Source organism: Scophthalmus maximus, chromosome 3, assembly GCF_022379125.1.
Source record: "Scophthalmus maximus strain ysfricsl-2021 chromosome 3, ASM2237912v1, whole genome shotgun sequence".
Lineage (NCBI taxonomy): Eukaryota > Metazoa > Chordata > Actinopteri > Pleuronectiformes > Scophthalmidae > Scophthalmus > Scophthalmus maximus.
In genome coordinates, this window is record NC_061517.1 from 2544488 (window position 1) to 2564875 (window position 20388).

At 43.0% G+C, this 20388-nt stretch overlaps 1 protein-coding gene across 5 annotated transcripts in view; it reads left to right on the plus strand.

The window, feature by feature from the left end:
• si:ch73-181d5.4 overlaps window positions 1-20388 on the plus strand; it is a 29463-nt gene that overhangs the window by 271 nt on the left and 8804 nt on the right. For 2 of the 5 annotated variants that reach the window (XM_047330817.1, XM_047330820.1), the window contains exons 1-14: window positions 1021-1354; window positions 1450-2620; window positions 2736-2964; window positions 3551-3841; window positions 3978-4155; window positions 16548-17055; window positions 17427-17586; window positions 18091-18207; window positions 18317-18439; window positions 18561-18729; window positions 18844-19447; window positions 19544-19697; window positions 19808-19897; window positions 19999-20194. In XM_047330817.1, coding sequence (XP_047186773.1) covers window positions 1252-1354; window positions 1450-2620; window positions 2736-2964; window positions 3551-3841; window positions 3978-4155; window positions 16548-17055; window positions 17427-17586; window positions 18091-18207; window positions 18317-18439; window positions 18561-18729; window positions 18844-19447; window positions 19544-19697; window positions 19808-19897; window positions 19999-20194 — 4093 coding nt within the window. In that variant the 5' untranslated portion in view covers window positions 1021-1251. Of the gene's footprint in view, window positions 1-53; window positions 371-1020; window positions 1355-1449; window positions 2621-2735; window positions 2965-3550; window positions 3842-3977; window positions 4156-16547; window positions 17056-17426; window positions 17587-18090; window positions 18208-18316; window positions 18440-18560; window positions 18730-18843; window positions 19448-19543; window positions 19698-19807; window positions 19898-19998; window positions 20195-20388 lie in introns of those variants that run through there. The other 3 variants (XM_035644007.2, XM_047330819.1, XM_047330818.1) reach the window with 3 other exon arrangements.

The window sequence follows — 20388 nt, forward strand, 5'->3', positions numbered from 1 at the left end:
AGCTGTGGAGAACAATGTCGGGCCGCCCTCAGAAACAAGACTCTTCTTCTTCTTCTACAGGAAACAAAAGACACACGAGTGTGTGAAAGGGACGTTTCGTCTGTTGCACTGACCTGAGGTCTGCTAGTGAAAGTTTTAGTTTCTGTTCCGTTGTTGAGCGTCAGTTATTAATATCCACGTTGTGATCGATCACGTTGATCAGCAACAGCTGCACCGATGAGTTCACTACGTCACTTAATCTGAACATGTGCTTTTGTTTTTAATCATGGCCATCATCACCATGATCATCATCATCTCTGTGACATTTTATTTTTGAGAAGTTCAACAGCTCCTAGATCAAGGTAGTGGAGTCAAAAGTAAATAATCAAAGGTAAATTGAATCTTCCTTAAATGTACCTTTGATCCCAGTCAGTGTCATTAGTTTGATCAAACTCTCCTCATCCATCTTGTGGCCCTTTGTCTCTGTAGAAGGACTCGTTTTCTGAGTGCAGTTTTGTTTTTGTTGCTCATCTGCTGCGAAGCACCTCATTCATTTTCTGTATTAATCAGTTAACACAGAGAAAACGGAAAGGTAATAATAATATTCCATCACGAGAGAACTGTAAGGCCGTCTTAAATAGTCAGTTAATTGTTAAGCTTATAAATTGTCATATAAGAATATTCACTCAGTTATTAACAGGTTATGAGTTCTGTCATAAATATTACCTTCATTAATGTTAAGTTGAATTATTAGAAATTAATTTAACAATACAACAATTAATTTAATTGTAGGATCAGAAAAAGTATCTCAAGCATTATCCACAAAAAAAACAAACACTATAACCTTCAATAATAAATCATACTATAACAGTTATGGTATGATTTATTGCAAGGGCTGTTTATATATATATATATATATATATATATATATGACCATAAGTGTAGAGCTGCAACTTATGATTATTTTCTCCATTAATTAAACCCAACATGATATTTACTTTACTGTCAGAGGAGCAGAGAAACCAGAAAATATTCACATTTAAGAATCAGAGACGTGACTTTTTGCCATAAAAACTACTTGAACCGATTAATCGATTATCAAAATAGTTGCTGATTAATTTAGTAGTCGATTAATAATCGATTATCTGTTGCAGCTCTAAATAAGTGCCATCACCCACAACCAGCCAAAATATACTTGTGTTATTCTCTCGTGCTTGTAGATTGATAATCTTCCATCAGATAATGTGGTAGCTTCGGCTCCATGAAGATTTTATGCAGCATAAAAAGATTAAAGAATTCTGTCCTCTTTTGTTTCACAGGCTTGATGTCAGTATGAACCCTGTGGAAAATAGCATCACAGATGATAATATTTCAGGTAAAACACATTCCATAGTCTTATGAATTCCTCCACTGGACAGACAGTGCCAATGAACGTGATGTTAATTCTGTGTATTTCTGTCTTCTTTGCAGAGGAACAGCAGAGCCAGACTGACGGGGGGGAGTTGAACGTGAGGCCATCCCTGTCGCAGGTGACCAAGTCCTGGGGCTTCAGGCGCACCACCATCGCCAGGAGGGAGTTCATGGAGGAAGTCGGGGAACTGTCACACAGCCCTCCGCCCGTGCGGAGAGGCAGAAGCCGTCGAAACATCCAGACGCCCCAGACCTCCGCGGAGGGCCGCGCCACTCGTAAAGCGACATGCTCAGCGAGGAGCGTTATCGACGACCTGGAGTGGTCGTCTCCTTCCTCACCTGCATCTGAGGAGAGTAAGCCGGCCTCAGAGGCCTCTGCGGGCGGCAGCCTCGACCCCAGCTTGTGGCAGGACTTTGGCTCTGCTTTCCACACGGCCTTCTCGCTGCTCGGCGGCAACGAGGGCTTGTCACTTGACATGCCAGACGCACTGGCAGCCCACGACACTCTGGAAGACGCCGACGCCACCAAGGCCCCTTCCCCTCAGGGTTTAGATGAAACTGAGGTGCCCGACGATGTGGAATCTGCTGACGAGATGGAAGTTTCACAGCCGCTTTCTCCCCCTGACGGTGCGGCGGCAGGAATAAACGATGTGGTGTTGATCTCTAGTCAAGAAGACGACAGCGATGAAATGACTCTGATACAGATAAAGGAGCGGCTGGAATCCAGAGGTCGGCAGGGAGACTCGAAGGGTAGAGGGGGGAAAGGTGGACGAGGAAAGGCCAGAGGAAGAGGCAGAGGCAGAGGAAGAGGCAAGGGAAGAGGCAAAGGACGAGGCAGAGGTCGAGGAAGGGCAGTGGAGCTTCAGCCAAACATTCCAGACGAGGTGGACAACGACGATGAGGTGATGTTCGTCGGCACGGTCGAGCAGCAGCAGCAGCAGGAGGAAAACGATCCACACAACCCGACCGAGATCCAGACCTCACCTGCTCGCTCTGATGTGACTCTGAGTCCGGCGCAGCGATCGAACTCAGACTGCATAATCATAGACACTGACATGGACCAGGTCACCGAGGTCGCTCCTGGCCAGTACGACGATGCACCCGAGGAGGAAGAGGGGGAGCAGGAGGAGAAAGACAGAATAAACCAAGGAGGGTACTCGAGTATATCAGACAGCGAGGGCTACGACTCCAACGCTCTGTACTGCATCTGCCGACAGAAACACAACAAAAGGTACAGGACTCATTTCTGGTAACACGGATCTGTTTGCATATCTCAACCGACCGTGCCTGTTAGTTTCACTTCCTTACCACCGCTCTTCTGTTCTGTTCTCCGCTTCCTCCTCTAGGTTCATGATCTGCTGCGACAGTTGCCAGGACTGGTTCCACGGCGACTGCGTCGGTATCGGCGAGACTCTGGGCCGCAACATGGAGAAGAGAGGGCAGGAGTACGTCTGCCCCCCCTGCACCACCAAGAGGCAGCTTCGACCTGAGCCTGCGCTCGGCTTCCCTGAGTGTGTGACTGGGAGTCTTTCTGCTGGAGACGTGGAGGAGCAGCATCAGCATCAAGTCCTCAAGGTTTCCCCTTTTTTAATTTGGATTGCCAGTGATCTCCAGATCGCTCATTAATCTTAAATCACTAAAAATTCAGAATAAAATGTAAAGAGCTACAGCTGTAGTTTGTTTTTTGGCTGAATGTTTCTCAGCACGTGACAGTATCTATGTGATAAATCAACCCGGTAATTTATATTTGTGTTTTTTAGTCAGGGGCTAATTTAGGGCTGCAACTAACGGTTATTTTCATCATGGATTAATCTGTTGATTATTTCATTGATTAATCGATTAGATGTTTGTTTCATAAAATGTCATAAAATGGTGAAAAATGTTGATCGTGTTTCCCAAACCCACTAGATGTAGTTTTGTTTTGTCCTCACACCAAAGATATTCAGTTAACAGTCAGAGGAGAAAAGAAACCAGAAAGTATTCACATTAAAGAAGCTGAAATCAGAAATTTTGACTTTTTATCTTCATTAAAACTACTACCGATTTGTAGATTATCAAAATAGTTGGCAACCAATTTAGTATTCAGCCACTGTTGCAGGTTTAGGCCGATTTGCATGAAGGAAGTTTTCTCTCTGGGTCTAATACGATCGTCCGTTTTCAGGAGGATGTGGTGGAGGATGAAGAGCAGCAGGTTGAGGAGGAGGAGGAGGCTCCTGTGATGAGGCCAGAACCTGAACCTGAACCTGAACCGGAGACGCAGACGGACAGCTCTCTCCCTCAATGCATCGGACCCAGTTGCTCCAAACAAGCCCTGCCAGACTCCGTGTACTGCGGCACTGACTGCATCCTGCAGCACGCCGCCTTCACCATGAAGACGCTCTCCGGCCCCAAAGTTCCCAAGTCCAGAGGGCGGCAACCGAAAAAAGTGGCCGCTGCCCGACCTGCTGCCAAGGTGAGGAATCTAAAAACGCAGACGTGTGATGTGATGTGATGTGATGTGTACAGGCGATTTCCCAGTCTTGTGTTGGATTAGATGTCGATGAACTTTCTTCGGCTTCTTTAACTTGAGTAAACATTTTCATCTGCAGGGTCAAAGGTCGGTCAGGATGTCCAAGAGGTTAGCGGAGAAAGCTGAGGAGGAAGTTGAAGAGCAGAAGATGGAGGAGGATGGAGGGGAGGAGGAGGCTGTGTCTCCCGTGGCGTGCGACCCCGCTCTCACGGACGCTCAGACCACTCCCACACCGTCACCTAAGTTTTACACAGCGTGTATGTACCACTCACTACTCGTACACAACCAGATCACACAGCAGCTCGAGAAACACCGACACCATGGGTCTCGGTCTCGTTTCTCCCTCTTTGAATCGTGGCAGTATGTAACACAATCACACACACACACTCTCACACACACACACACACACACACACACACACACACACACACACACACACACACACACACACACACACACACACACACACACACAAACACTGGGATGACTGATAAGAAGCAGGGGTCAGCAGTGGGTAAGTATGTTCACTCTTGTTGTTCCCTTCTTTAAATCGAAAAGTCATAATGTCTTTTGACTCGTCAGGAATCCAGTTTTCAACAAAACACACATTCAAACACGTCTCATCACTGCAAACTGCTGAATGAGCAGCAATCCACGTGTGTGTGTCCGCGAGTGTGTGTGTGCGTGTGCGTGCGTGCATGCTCAGTTTGTCCGAGGACTTTTTCAGTAAAAACCGACATGACCGTCTCTCACTGAGAGATGATGATGGGGAAGGTTCAACACACTGAGTATGAATATTACTTCAAAAGGACTCAAGAATCAAAGCAGTGAACATGAAGCACATGAGCCAACAGGAAGGATGCTCTCACACTCCCAACATTTTTCTCAATTTTAATAATTTAAACACATTTTTTTTTCTGTATTTTCTGTCTTCAAGAAATCATATTTTAACAACTTAAAAAAAGAATCAGGTTCCCCAAAACGTCCGAACTTCATCCAGCTACCCTTTGCAGATGTCTAAACATCTAGAGATGTTAACATGATGCTATATAGAACGAACTCATGAAGCTCAACGAAAAGACTTTTGACGCCACAAGGAAAGTTGGTTATACAAACTCTCAGCGAGGTGGGAGGGGCCAGGCCGGCAGGAAGAGCCTTAGAGGAAACCAGAGGCAGGACAAAAGAATTATCACACGGCCCCGGGCCGTCACACAGAGAGAAACAAATGCTTCCCAGTAAAGATGGTGGATTCAATTCACCAGTTTCCAAAAGGAGAATTAAGCCTTTTAAACAAGATGATGTGGAAAAAGTAGGTTCCTTTAGTCGGTCCAAAGTCGAGAGTTGAAATAATGGCTACAGTTCTCAGGATGTGTTGATCAGAGGCATCAAACCTTTCACAGCTCCTCAGAACCGCTCAACTCTCCGCTTTGACGTCGCAGGATCTAAAGCTGAGAGCTCCATGATGCCTCCTGTATCTTCTAGTTTTTCTTCTGGCAGTCGCATAAACATTGCGCAAGTTAGTGAAACTCATTGCGGCACGTAAATCCACGAAATCCACCTCATTACACACACAGACACGCAACGTTTGAACTTCCGGTGTGATTCTCAAACAAGTCAGCAGGTCTGGAAAACGTGGTTTCACACCAAGTGTCTTGATGTTGGAACGTTACAGTGTTTGAACCGTCAACACCAAGACACACAAGTGTTAGTTTGGCTTCAGGACCCTGAAGGACCAGGGACTGGGCGTCTGGTTTGGAGGCGAAGGAGACTTGAGGGACAGGACAATCGTTCCACCCAACGACGAAAAAGGAGATTTGTCGTCTCATTTTCCACGAAGAAGTCGTTTATGTGTCGGTGGGCCTGCGTCAGTAAAACCCTCCACGTCTCTGAGAAGTCCTCATTGTCCTGCAAATGAAGAAACTGCTCAACATACATGCAAACAAAAGTCTGGAGATGAAAGATTTGTGGGACTTTGGTGGAGAATGGGAAACTTTTTTTTTTTTTAGAAACGGGTGTAGTGGTTGAGGGAATAGATCAGACGGTATGAATACACACATGCTCCTGACATTTTCAACCTCTTATCGCCTTCACTTTTGCTCTCACACGCTCACATGTTCCTCCACGAATCCTCATATATTCAGACAAACACAATCTGGAGCAGACATTTATTGATTTATTGTAAGAAATAATACCTATTATGATTTTTAGAGATGGTACGTTCTGTGGTTGCCTTTGAGTTCTAAAACTGAAACTAGAATTTTAGAACAGAACAACTTCACCTTTCACTAATACACTTCTGACAGATTTGCTTCTTTTTTTCTTGCTCTTTGTTTTATTGCAGATGTATTTATGATAATATTTGTCCAGTGAACCTAATATTTGTCCAGTGAAAACTAATAGGTTTAGTTTAAAAGAGCGCAGCAGGCAGCTCTACAACTTTAACATAATTATTATAGAAAATGCCATATTTTCAGACGTGAATGTTAGGTGAGAATCAGTAAAGGACCCAACCCCTGCACAGAAACGGAAGAAAGAACCGCACACTTAAGGTTCCCCGTGGAACCGTTTCTGGGGGAGTCTCGGCCGAACACAAGGCAGCGCAGCTCGGTCGTGCCACTGATCTCACGCGGCTCCTCTGTACTCGTGAGTGACACGAAATGTTAAAATAACTTATTTTGTTTAGAGAAAACGCCACAGGGAACCTTAAATGAAGTATGACGGCTGCAAAACCTCCACATTTCTCCATATATTCCTACAAACACACCGACAACAGGTTTCCTTGGAGACTGAACCAACGTCCACTTCTTCCTCTTCCATTTTCACAACCTGTACAACTTCTCTACCACAGTGGACTTTCAGAAAAGTCGTCGTCATTGATCCTGTTCACCAAACATCACAACCCGACAGACTTTTTTTTGAATCACAATAAGTTTAGTTTGACGTAAAGCAGAAGATACATTTTCTTTATCACGCACTTTAGCCTGGAAGCATGAAAAAGACTTTAGTAGATTTGGACGTTTCTGATATGAAGTTTGACGACCAGGAAACAGTCACGGACCCCTGCCCCTCCCCCAGTAAGAAAACATGAACTGTGCTTTAACCTCGTCACAAGTGAAGTGATGATACAAAGACAGTTTCCGGTTTTACTCAACACATCACAAACTGAAATGTAAACTTGTGAAGTCACAGGTGCAAGCTCAAAGCAACTGACGTTCAGAAACGACCAGTCAAAGTGGAATAGGGAGTCCACGTGAAACCTTTTACATTTTGAACTGCAAGTACTACCTAGTGCGAGTCGGTTTCAACCCTTTATCAGACGCGACCGATGGTACCAGGGAAAGATTCACACGTCTGCGTCGACTCGTTTCAGCTCCGCCGAAGTTCAGGGTTGGTTAGGATCTTTGCTTTCTCACAGAGCCAATCACCTGCTGCTCCGCCCTCTCTGGAGGACTTGCTCCTACACCATTGGACGACCGACCAAAGAAAAAACACCCAACAGCATTTATTTATTAGCGTCCCACGGTGACTTTTTCCTAATCCACACACCTCACTGTTAATAACTTAAGATCTTATTTTTTTGACAAAGTAGTAGTTTTAATGAAAAAGGGTTCGGTGACAGTTTGTGTTGATGTGCTGGCAGAAGATTCAAAGATAGAAACCTTGACTTATGAAACACATTTGGCTGAATATCACTTTGGGAACCGAAGCTTTAGACTAGAGACTTCCGAAACACTAGTTTCTTCCCGTCTTTGTCGTCGTCCTCGTCCACATTAAGGTTAGTGCAGCGGTCCATCAGAGCTCTTCTTCCTCTGAATGTGCAGCTGTGAGGTGATGACACTTCACCCCGACGAAGCTGCCGACTGTTGCCAGGCAGAGGTCACGTCTCAGAGGTTCTCGGTGGGATGCAGGTCAGGAGATGCTTCCGGCTGAGACTCCTCAGGGGCAGAGGTGACCTGGTTCTCCTGATGAACGGTCATGAAAGTTCATCTCTGCAACACATGACATCATGGAACCCAGAGTGGCGTTTGAGTCAGAGCTTTAGATTAGGTTATTTTTCTTAAAGACGACTGCGAGTTCTCTCAGTGATCCTCATCGTGATTGTCAGGTTTTGGTGCCTAAGCAGGAACAAACAACAACCTTTACTTTCCCAATATGGTTCTTTTCTATCAGTATCTACAGTACACACGTCTTCTAATTCCACATTTATTTCCTCATTAGAAAACAGTTTTTTCTACAGTCTCAAGAAACATGTCCTTCACTTTAAGATGTTCAACGTACAACAACATAACCTTAAATCTATCTTTAAAAAAGAAGATGTACATGATGGATAATCATGGGATCTAATGGCTTTTGATTTTTTTAGACTTTTTTAACCATAAATCATAATGTTTTTCTTCTATAGCAGTTTTATTTTTCTTATACTTTACACATCTGTACATTTTGGGAGTGAATTAGCAAGTTTTAACCTCTTTACATAATCACACTCATTCTAAAATACAGAAGAAAGATGATATGAAAATAAACTGATATATCAAACCCGTGACACTCAGGCCCTGGTCACATTTGCTGTGAACATGCTGATCTGACATCCGTTCACATAGTCCTGCACATGGGATCGGATCTCACGTCCTCTATATCTGCCAAATGAATAGGATTTTATTCTTAAAGTAGAAAATCAATAGCGGTCAATATTGATATTGAGTTGGTGGCCGCATACATCCATGTGTGGGGAAACACTTGAGTAGTGTGACGATATCTTCTGTTCTAATCAAAGTGTAGGTCGACGAGTAGGTTGTTAGTGGAGTGGGCGGGGCCTCAGTGAGGCCCAGGATGCATCTGGGTTCGCGCTGTTGAAACACTCAGACCAGCGCCCAATGTGCTCTGAGCGATCGGATCTGGAATGGCTCCTCGATGCATCTCGGGTTGGTTCACACCTGAACGCAGAACCACGGTACAGATGTGAACACCAGGTGTGAACTGGGCCTGAGCTGAAGGAGGAAGAAGAAGAAGCAGCATGTGTCGGTTTCAGATCAGGACGATGTGAAGTGAACGTTGTCTCCTCTCTCCACCATCAGGAAGCCGCGCAGACAATAAGTGAGTTGGCAAAGAGCTTAGTTTCCCACACACCTTTACATGCAGCTCAACTACTGAACAGAATCTCTTTTTATTTAGTTTAGATTTTGGGGGAAATTAAGTTGGGACCCGTTTTCCTAATCAGAACTGTCTGGAGAGCGACGTCTTTGTCCTTCGCCGTCTTCGTCCGTCAAGGTCACTGATACCCTTCACTCCTGGTTCATCTTTTGTCTTCTGCGTCACACGACAAGTCAACACAATGGCGCTCTGGTGTGTTTGTAGAAGGCTCGCTGGGCTCTTTCCTCACACATCCTCACCCCACAGTGGAATCATTTTACAAACCCAACTGACGAACTCCCTGATCGCAGAAAACCTCCGACCATTCGCCGTTTGCTTTTCAAATAAACAGAACTGCGTCGCTACGTGCACATTGTGAGACGCATCGATCGCCAGTGTCACGGTTTTTTATAAACCGTATCATGCAGAACCATCGGACAGAGTCAGAGTGAAACTCTCACTGCGGGAAGTTTCTTTTCTTTTTTTTTTACACCTTTTGAAACAAGTGTCAGAAAGTTTCATCCTCCACCGACGAGCGGCCGGTGTTTCACTTTCACACTACTTGCAAACAACTAATCCACTCACCCACTCATACGTGACGCTGTAACGCTTTGGTGTCCGGCTTGACGTCTCATACACTTTGTCATCATGATGCCTGACACGTGGCGTCGGTGAAGGCAATCAGGTAGTTTGTTGTTACACCAACTCTTTATCATTGAATTGGGTCTCTGATCTCGGAGGGAGCCGAGTTTCTGTCCAGGTTGAACAGTGGAACCTTGTGTTGAGCCCGAGAGCAGAGGCCACATGATGTCGTGTGAGCGGCGGCACGAGAAAGACGAGATTCTGTGATTTGGTTTGAGTTCAGTTCACGGTGGGACGGTAACAGATGCTTTAGTTTTTCCTCTTTAGTTTTGAAAACAATGAGAAGTGCGTTTGGAAGTCGATGCTGCCAATAATTTCAGGTTTTATTCTTGCATTTTCTCCACTGAAGCTCTCTGTCACATCTTGAATCCCATTACCGCTGTTTCTCCTTCTCCCGCTCGCAAAAGCTTGAATTTCCTCAGCGTCTCCCACCAACACTTTTTAAATTCAAAAACTGAAGTCTCGGGTATTTAAATATGAAACAAGGGCGCCCTCTACTGGCTGAACTAAAAACATGCAGCCAAAGAGAAAAAACAGCCGCCAGTCATTCCCCACGGTTTGCGATAGATAATGTAAATCAGAGACTACAGTGTGTTTGCATTTTGAGAAACATGCTTTTTCATTCTTTATGCATTGAAGCAACTGAAGTTAGAGAAACACAGACTCTGGACCTCGATGCCGACTATTGAAAACTATGCCCAAACTTTCCAGACGTTGACATAGAAAATAAAAATAAAAATATAAAACTTTTTTGTCATTGTAGATGGAAACTGGAAATTTGGAGAGCTCTTCTGTTCAGTGCAAGACAGTAAACAAGTGCAAAACACTCTTTTATAAACAAGTCTGCTCATGGTTAATGAAGTGTAAAATAAATTATACAGACACTTTACATATGATTTCACTTATTTATGAGAGCTGCAAATTAAACAAACAAAAAATCTGAAGACAAAATGTAAAAATGGGAGAAATGATTACAGTTTAATATACATTAACAGTGCATACTACTACATTTAATATACTTTTGACAGTTCAGTATTCAGTCGCCATCATCTTGCTCTTTTCCTTCATGTCCAGTGTCTAAATATATCATCATGTGTGACGAGCTCAATCTGTCTCCGCTGGGTTTTCATTAGATTAGCAGATTAAGGGACGTTCTTAAAGGCTTAATGTAATTTAACGTGCTAATTCAGCGATCAATAATCACCAAATTTCATTCAGATATGCTCAGTCATAAACATGTACACCTGTGGAAAAAAATCTAACCCGATATCCTATAATTATGGACGTTATCTTACATTAAGCGTTTTCCCAAAAGAAGACCATTATAAGGAAAACACTTGAAAATGCTTAATGTACAATAACGTCCATAATTATAGCATTCAAGGATCAATAATTACCAAATTAATCTCAGGTATGTCTTGTCATAAACACTTCAAAAATCAAACCTGAAATCCTTTAATTATGGACGTTATTTTAGTGTAAGATAACCATAATTATATGATTTTGGGTTTGATTTTTTCACGTGTGCGTGTTTTTCCCGAACCATTTCTGAGAAGTCTGGTGATTGATCACTGCTTCTAGCGCATTAAGTGATGTTAAGCCTTTTTTATGTTAAGTGTTTTGGAACGTCCATGAGATCAACACCAAACAGAATCCACACTTAGGAGCAGGTGGTTGACGTGACGACCGGGGTTCTGACGATGATGCGTGACGGTTGGTTCAGGGATCGATGCCGAGGCCAGTTTTATTAAATTTGCAGAAATGTAAAGTTTGACCTTTGTGCAGAGGAAGAAACATCAGCGTTCTGATATTATAGTTTAAATAAAAAACCCCATCACAAAGTAATTTGCAATCGTAACTCGACTGAACAGCTGTTTCCTTTCCCTGAACTCATCTGAGATATGAGCGGTTTCAGGTGTGGAAACCACAGACGAGTAAACGACACGAGGTGTAGTCACTGGTTATCATCTGTTTTAACCACCAGCGTCAGAGAAGACAAGTGCAAATCTGTGGTTATTTTTGGTTTTAGCTCAATTTCTCTGTGATAAATATGAGTGAATTCCAGGAAGGAAGAAAACCCTCTGGGTCTGTGGAGTTTGCTTCTCACTGGAACAGTTGTTTGGAGAAGGGATGAGGACCTTTATGGGGCTGAAGGGTTTGATCATGCAGATGAGGAAGTGGCTTTTTAAAAGCAGCAACAGGACACGAGGTCTGTGAAAAAGCAGGAAAGATAAAAAGTAGGACTGATTATCGATTAATCTGTCGATTATTTTCTAGATTATTCGATGAGTTGTTTGGTTCGTTAAATGGTGAAAAATGTCGATCGTGTTTCCCAAAACCTCAAGATGATGTTTTGTTTTGTCCACACACCAAAGATATTCAGTTTACCGTCACAGAGGAGCAAAGAAACCAGAACATATTCACATTTAAGAAGCTGAAATCAGAGAATTATGACTTTTTGTTCATAAAAAAAAGTCAGATATCGATTATCAAAATAGTTGGCGATTAATATAGTCGTCGATTACTAATCTATTAACTGTTGCAGCTCTAGATAAAAGTGAAAAATCAGCGATACTTTCATGCGCTCAACGCAGACACTGTTTCATTCTCAGCGGAAATATGAATTGTGGTGTAGAACAGCAGTTATTGAGGTTATCGACAGAAAAAAAAGGCTTTGACGATTAGACTCCTTTTAGAGTGAAGCTTCCTCATTAGGTGTCGGCCCAGATTAAGATTACAGACGGATCATTAAATCCCCCCAGAGTCTCTCATGACGCTGCAGCTGGGAGAGTTGGCCGCTGGTGAGGTGGAAACTTTCTGTCGAACCTCCCGGAGGCGACTTTGGTGAGTCACACGAGTGGCAGAATTTGAATTCATGTAAATATAACAGTCAGAAAGGTCACCGACTGTTGACGTGAGGAACTGGGAGTGTTTGGACTCACCCACAGATTAGTTAGATTTTTTCATTTTAAACTTTTACCAAAGATTCATCACAGAAAACCCTCAATAAAGACGCTGCATGTAAAACTGTGAGTGATGCACGGATATTAAAAATACAAAAATAGAGGAGAGTTTCTTGATTTATACAGGATATAAGTGAGAGCAACACACACACACACACACTAGCAACAAATGAAGCATCTTATCTCACAGATACAGAAAGTGACTATTGTATTTCTTTCCTTTCTTCATTAGTAAATCAATTTTTTATTTTTTATTCATAGTTTGGTTTCAACCCGGATTGTTCACTCACCTCCTTCATCGATACTGTTTAGATGTCTAGGTTATTTCTCATCTGTTCTATCGTCCTTGTTGTTTGATCTCATTGTGTTTTCCCTTCACTGCTCTGTACGTTACAGTATTTAGTACAGAAACAAGTATTCACCTGTTGCTTTGACAGAGCCTCAGTCCGTTAGTGTGTCAGGAAGACTTAATCTCAATCCAGCGTCTCTAATCTGAGCATCTTCATAAAAACCTGGTTTGAGTGGACACCTCGCCGACGTACCGTCAGACACGCGCCGTGTCTCCGTCCGGCTGCGTGTCATCTGTGAGTTTTCTGGTGGTTGGTTTTGTCTCGCGGTTGCTCGACCGGGCCGCGGCCTCAGCACCGGAGTCGTTCTGGTGCCGAACCGAGGCTTCACGCTCTCTTACTGAACGGATCTCAGGGGTTTTGACGCAGAGGACGAGCGAACTTTGACCTCACACCACCGTGTCACAGTGTGACCTCAACATCTCGTCCTCTCGGATTCAGAAACCTTTTTACTTCCTGTCAGGAACTGACCACGAACACCTGGACACGGGACGTGACGAACGATCGGTGCGACACCTCTTCCTCCTCCTCCAGGGTCACTCGGGTCTCTTAAAGATGAATGTTGGACCTGATGAAACTCGTAGGAGACGGAGGTGTTGATGTGTGAACTGCTGCTCTTCTCACCAGCTTCACAGTGAAGATGCAAACAGCTCAGTATGAATATTATGTATCAAACTGTTAGTCGGTTGTTTACCTGGTTCAGTACGGTGGTTTTCTCTTTTTCACTGGAAGTTCTGCTCGATGTTGATCGGTCAATGAAAACCGTCCTCTGGATAGTTGTCATATCTTATAAACATATTTCATCATGAATATATATATATGTATATATATATATATATTTTTTTTTTTTTTTCTTATTTTATTTAATCTCAGTGGCTCTGTGATTTTATAGTTTATCGCTAAGCTTTTGTTGTTGTCACAATTTTTTTTTACATCTATAGATAAATAAAAGAGAGCACTTCTATTTGGGATCAAGTTTTTTGGCCCCCGATCCCGAGTCCGAGTCAGTTAATATTGATGGAGTCCTGATCCAATACTTGTGTTTTCCTAGATAACACAGTGCACACTTCAAGTTTTTGAAATCAATCCAATGTATATGCTTGACAATTATACAGCTCTGCATTGGATTAAGAAAAGAAATTGTCCGCATCCAAGCTGTTCCTTGATGTGTTTTTTAATTCTTTTTTTATCCCAACAATTTTATTGTTATGGCTCTCATCACATCTCATTCAACTTAGTGCAGCTTTGGTTTCCATTGGTTTTTGTTTTAAAAAGAAAACTAGCTCATGCATTGAGTCTAGATTTTCCTGTAGTAATTGTAAACTTTTTTCTTTTTTCTCATTTACCTCGAGGATCATATAACTCGCTGCTGTCCACACGAAAAGCCTCTGATACACGTTGTTTACGCTCTATTAACACGTATCAGGGCATCCTATACAACGCACCTCTCTTTTCTCCAACGCGGACATTTCCCCCCCGACACATCCTGATGGCACTGCCCCGAGAGGGAGGTTAGAAGATCGGTGATAGGCTGAGGACTATTGACTTCTTGTCGTTATTGAACGCATCATTCAAAAGTTCACAGTTGCAGTTGTGAAGCCTGAAGACGACGATCAAGAACTAACTGGAGGCAGAAAACACAAGAGTCAGCTGAGAAGCTCAAGACATTTAGAGTTGTTTTTTTATGAGAAAAATCTGCTGCTGTGACCAAAGCCCTGAAAAAAAGACAGTCTATCATAGTAGACATATTGGGGAGGGGGGGGTCGCCAGCATCACAGGGCCGAGAAAGAACCGCTCACACCGACGGATCCCGTTATGTTACTTTGTGTCTTCCTCATACAAAACATTGAAGTTACTTGTGTGGATAAGATAAGAACGCTCCCACATTCATATTCACAGAAATCCATTTATTTTCTATTTATTATCTTCATAAATTATCATAAATTCGCTACATACAGGTTCAGGGAAACCCGATGTAATGATTCGTTCTCGGAGTAAAAGTTATGTGAAAACAGTTTTTAACAATAAAGTCCTGAGACGTAAGAAAAGTGCAGAATGTAACTAAACCTAAAAGTAGTTTAAGTGAAACATGATCCAATAAATTTGGAGCAAAAACCTTTGAATGATAATCAAAGTAATCAATAAAAAAAAAAATGAAATGACAACATGAAATAAAATCGAATGTAGCCATATATATATATATATATATATATATATATATATATATATATATATATAACGATTCTTTTCATTATCGATCTATCTGTTGATTATTTTCTTGATTAATCAATCAGTTGTTTGGTGTTTTGTTTTGTCCACACTACAAAATATATTTAGTTCACTGTCACAGAGGAGCAAAGAAACCAGAACATATTCACATTTAAGAAGCTGAAATCAGAGAATTTGGACTTTTTTTCATAAAAAAAGATTATCAAAATAGTTGGGGATTAATTTAGTTGTCGATTACTAATCGATTAACTGTTGCAGCTCTACATAAAAGTGAAAAATCAGCGATACTTTAATGCGCTCAACGCAGACAGTGTTTCATCCTCAGCAGAAATATGAATTGAGGTGTAGAACAGTAGTTATTGAGGTTATCGACAGAAAAAAGGCTTTGACGATTAGACTCCTTTTAATTTATCAATTATCAGAATAGTTGGAGATTAATTTAGTAGTCGATTACAATTAATCGATTAGCTGTTGCAGCTCTAAATATATTCATGTTCATGAACCAGTTACTACTTTTCAGACGTTTGTTACACCATGTATTAAATTTACAGTCAAATTATCAGGATGCCTTAAAATCATGTGTCTTTGATCTTCTGACCATATATCGATCACAGGTTCAGTCATATGCATGTTTGCAAAGTTTGACTTATCTATAAGATAGCTGCATCTTGTTTATTTCTTGAATGAGAAATTTCGAATACAGATTCATTATACTGAGATTGTTGCAAACATGTGTGATATGAAGAAGAGCAGTCAACAACAAAAGCAGAACAACCCATTCACCCACACTGCTCATCTCCATCTGACAGATTCTTAAAATGTTATGCGTTCGTGAAGATATGAAACAGGATGTCAAGTTCACCCATCAATAATATCCTCAATCCAGAGCCGGATCTGGATCCCTTCCAAAAATTACATTACATGTTACCAGGGCAGAGACTGATCTTTGATAAAGTCCATAACTTTTCGAGTAATTCTGCTAAAAAACAAACAAACAAACTGAACCAATCACATAACCAGGGAACATCATCATCAACAAATAGTAATAACTTGTATTTAGTTCTCATCTTGTGTTAGTCCTAGATTGTCAATGTGGGGAAAAAAAAATGTATATATATATATATATATATATATATATATATATATATATATTTATATATATTTATATATATTTATTTATTTTTTTTCTTTCATCTATGAAAACCAGATTTGATCAATTAGCAACTTGATCAACGTATTTGGGTCTTTAACTGTCACAGTTCACTAATCATATTATATTTAGTTATACTGTATTTCTTCTTATTCACAAAATCCCCCTGATGTTCTTCTTCCTAACAGCTGAACAGTCAGAGGCTATAACGCCTTCGACACAACCTCCAGACGCCTCCGCCGCCGCCGCACATGTGGTTCCCTCGTCGCTGCCTGTCGCTGAGCCGACACCTCCACAGAGAGTGTCCAAAGAAAAAGCTACAGAGCCAGTAAACAGTGTGTCTCAGTTTCAACCGGCCGAAACGGATCCCTCAGTCCCTCCCACCCCAGAACACTCTGGTCCGTCTCCAGCTGCGCAGTCTGCTGCCTCCTCGGCACCCAGACACCACGAGACCGGGGCCCTCATGGTCACCAAGACCTCGTACGTGATACCAAAGAAGCATCCTGCGCCTCAGCCTCTGTCCGCGTCCGCGTCGACGTCTAGTCAGAAGTCGTCTCCGGGCCCCATGCTGCTGAACGAAACCCGGAACCTGCCGGTGCCTCCTGCGCCCAGCGCTCCCTCGTCCAGACCCTCTCAGCCCAACAACCAGGTCCGACAGAGCATCCAGCGCTCGCTCACCGGCATCCTGTTCAAAAGGTGAGAACGGCTCACGAGCCTCAGCCTGGAGTCGTGTCACGTTCTGTACAAACACAATACTTTCTTTTGATCAAATTGAAAATTAGCTCAAGTACAGCTACAAATATCGACATCTGAATGAGGAAGATGCACCAGAAGATTCACCACCAGTTTTATTATTATAGTGTGTCTACACTGCCCAGATTATACTACGATACATTGTCATTAACTATGCACACTTATCAAATAATATGACTCATGTGGTACGTGGATTTTCCTCGCTGTCGGACAAAGGCACATGATTTTCGTCACGTGACAGAATCCACAAATGTAAACAAACAAACCACAACAATGTAATTTTTCTTCCCCATCTGTTGTGAATGCTGTTTCAGGGTGTGCGACTGTGACGACCTGGAAATGTCTGAGATCGACGCCGCAAAGCTCGTCTCGAACATCGAGATGGAGATGTTCGACGTGTTCCGCAACACAGACAGTAAATACATGAACAAGTACAGAACGATAATGTTCAACCTCAAAGACCCAAAAAACAAGGTTTGTTCAATACTTTTTATTGTGGAATTCAGTTAGAAAGTGTTTACTCTATATTTCAAACTGCTGTGGCCTCAAACTGCGATTGGTCAGCTGACCCACTCTTTCGCGATTGGTCAACCGCTTAGCGTGTGTTTGGAAGATGTTACCTGGAGGCTTCCTGATCGGCTGTAAATATCGCTTTTGCCAGTGAATTTGGTTCTGTCGTAAGGAATCGAGCAAAGCTAGCCGGAACGTGATCATGTTACTCGTTCCTCCTGGTGATGTTGACACTTTCTGGAAAAAAATCCAGGAATGCGAAGGAGGCGTTCCAATGTTTTCTGTGTAAGAGAAAACTTTTTTGGGGCCTTTCAACAAACACTAAAAAAGCTAAATGACCCGTTAAGGAAAGGAAGAAAAACCTGAAAGTCATAATATTGGCACTTCCTGTGTTGAGGTTTTTACAAGCAGCTCATGGTTAATTGTATCTCCAGAAAACTAATGGTGCAGTCGTGGGTTTCTCTCCAGGGCTTGTTGTATCGGGTCGTACGAGGAGAAATCAGCCCGTTCCGACTGGTGAGGATGAGTCAGAAGGACATGCAGGCCACCAAGGCTCCAGAACCAAGTGCAAAAGAAACGCCTGAGGTAAAGTGTTGTGTGTGTGTGAAACACGACATCCAGAACAAAATCAGATGTTACACTTCAGGCCTCAGAGACGTTAAACCTTTTGTGTGTCACATGGGACATCTTCCAGGTTAAAGACGTGGCTGCTAAAACAACCGGTTTACTGCAGAAGCCTGAAGAAGTGAAGGTCGACTTGCCCAGTTTGAATCCTCCTCGACCCGACAGAAGAACGGGCAAAAGACCCGAAAGCACGGTGAGTCCACTTCATTCAAACTGATGGGATTTCACCCTTTTTACATGGTCAGTATTCTGTCCATCTTGCTCCGCGTCTGTTTGGGTTACGTGTCATTGCTTGTGTGTCTGTGTTGGCGTAGGCTGCTTCCCAGGAGCAGAGGAGAAATGTTCCTGCTCCTGCTCCCAGGAGCAGAACCATCCAGCCCGGCCTTGGCAGCCAGATACCAGATATCCTCACCTGTATGCTCAAGGACACCACATCAGAGCACAAAGCTCACCTCTTTGACCTGAAATGCAAGATATGCACAGGTAAATTCAAATATATTTGATGACAATAGCGGTGCAATACCGAGTAGATATAATCCGATGACCAACTATTATTTCAGTTCATCTAAGAAGATTTTTTTTTCTTCCTTCTCAAAGGCCAGATACTCGCTGGGGAAGAGGAGGAACCTGCGAAGAAAAAAGCCAAGGTTGCCGAAACACGAGAGAAGCATGAACCCTCCTGGAGGAGGTACGCAGGAGGAGATGACTCCCCTCTGCAGGCGCCACCTGACTCACCTGACATGGACTCTCCGACATCCCGCCTCGTCATTGACTCTCCAGCACTGACCATAGTAGAATCCCCTGCTTCCCCGACAATGGATTCTCCAGCCTCTCCCACTTTAGAGTCTCCTGCTTCCCCCGTGTCCGAGTCCCCTGCATCCCCAACTGCAGACTTCCCTGCATCCACTTCAACGAAGCGAGCATACGCACCAGTCGTGATTCCAGTTGTCTCCACCGTAACCATCACAAGACGTGATCCCCGCACCGCAGCTAGCAGGTTCTCCACCTCGTCCAGTGGCCCCTCTGGTCCTAGAAACACGACCCATAACCAACCAGCCTCTTATGCATCTTTTAAAGAGAACAGCTCTGCCCCGCCTGCTGCACCGGTACCCTCACTACCACCGGCTAGAACTTTGCCTAAATCCATTTTAATGAAGCCGTCCTCCTCGTCAGATCCTAGACTCTATGGCGCATCCTCAAGGTATGAAAACAACTGGAAGTGTCAATCTAATCTCATGGATTCCATTGGATTAAAATCAGCGTAATTGTTATTGTGCTGCCGTCTCTTGTATTTCAGGACTGTGATCTCTGAGTCACCGGCTGAGGGTGAGACTGCTAAGTTCCTTGCAAAGCAAGAGATCGTGTGGAAAGGTTTCCTGAACATGCTCAATGTGGCCAAGTTTGTCACGAAGGGATATCTGGTTTCAGGATCTGCTGAAAGCCTTAAAATGGTAAAAGTGCTGCACAGTAACTTTTCGCAAGTAACTACTTTTACTCACAGAGCGGTATATCGATCTGATCTGTCTGTGTCTCTGGACTTACTGTGTGTTGTTTTGCGTAGGATCTACCTGATACCATACAGATCGGGGGACGAATCTTGCCTGAAACAGTTTGGGACTATGTTGCAAAACTAAAGACCTCTGTTACAAAGGCAAGCCGTTTACAGTGTACAGTATTTCTTTCTGCACCTTATGTAATAATATCGAAAATTATAATAATATCTTTTTTTTTTTTTTTTTTTTTGCTCTCCAGGAGCTATGTGTGATCCGGTTTCACCCTGCAACCGAGGAGGAGGAGGTGGCCTACGTCTCCCTGTTTTCCTATTTCAGCAGCAGAGGACGTTTTGGGGTCGTTGCCAATAGCAGCCGTTCCCTCAAAGATGTCTACCTCGTCCCGCTCAGTGCGAAGGAATCCATCCCATCCATACTACAGCCTCTTGAAGGTCCGGGTGAGATAATCCCTCCACCACTGCTGTAGTCTTGCATAATTAACATTTACATAATTTGTCATGGGCAAACATCTGATATTTCAGGTGACAATAACTCACAAAATGAAACATTTCTGACCTGCTGGTGTGTTTAAAGGGTCAGACTGAGGGAGAATTGAAATATATTTAATGTGCACACACAAACAAGTTACTTT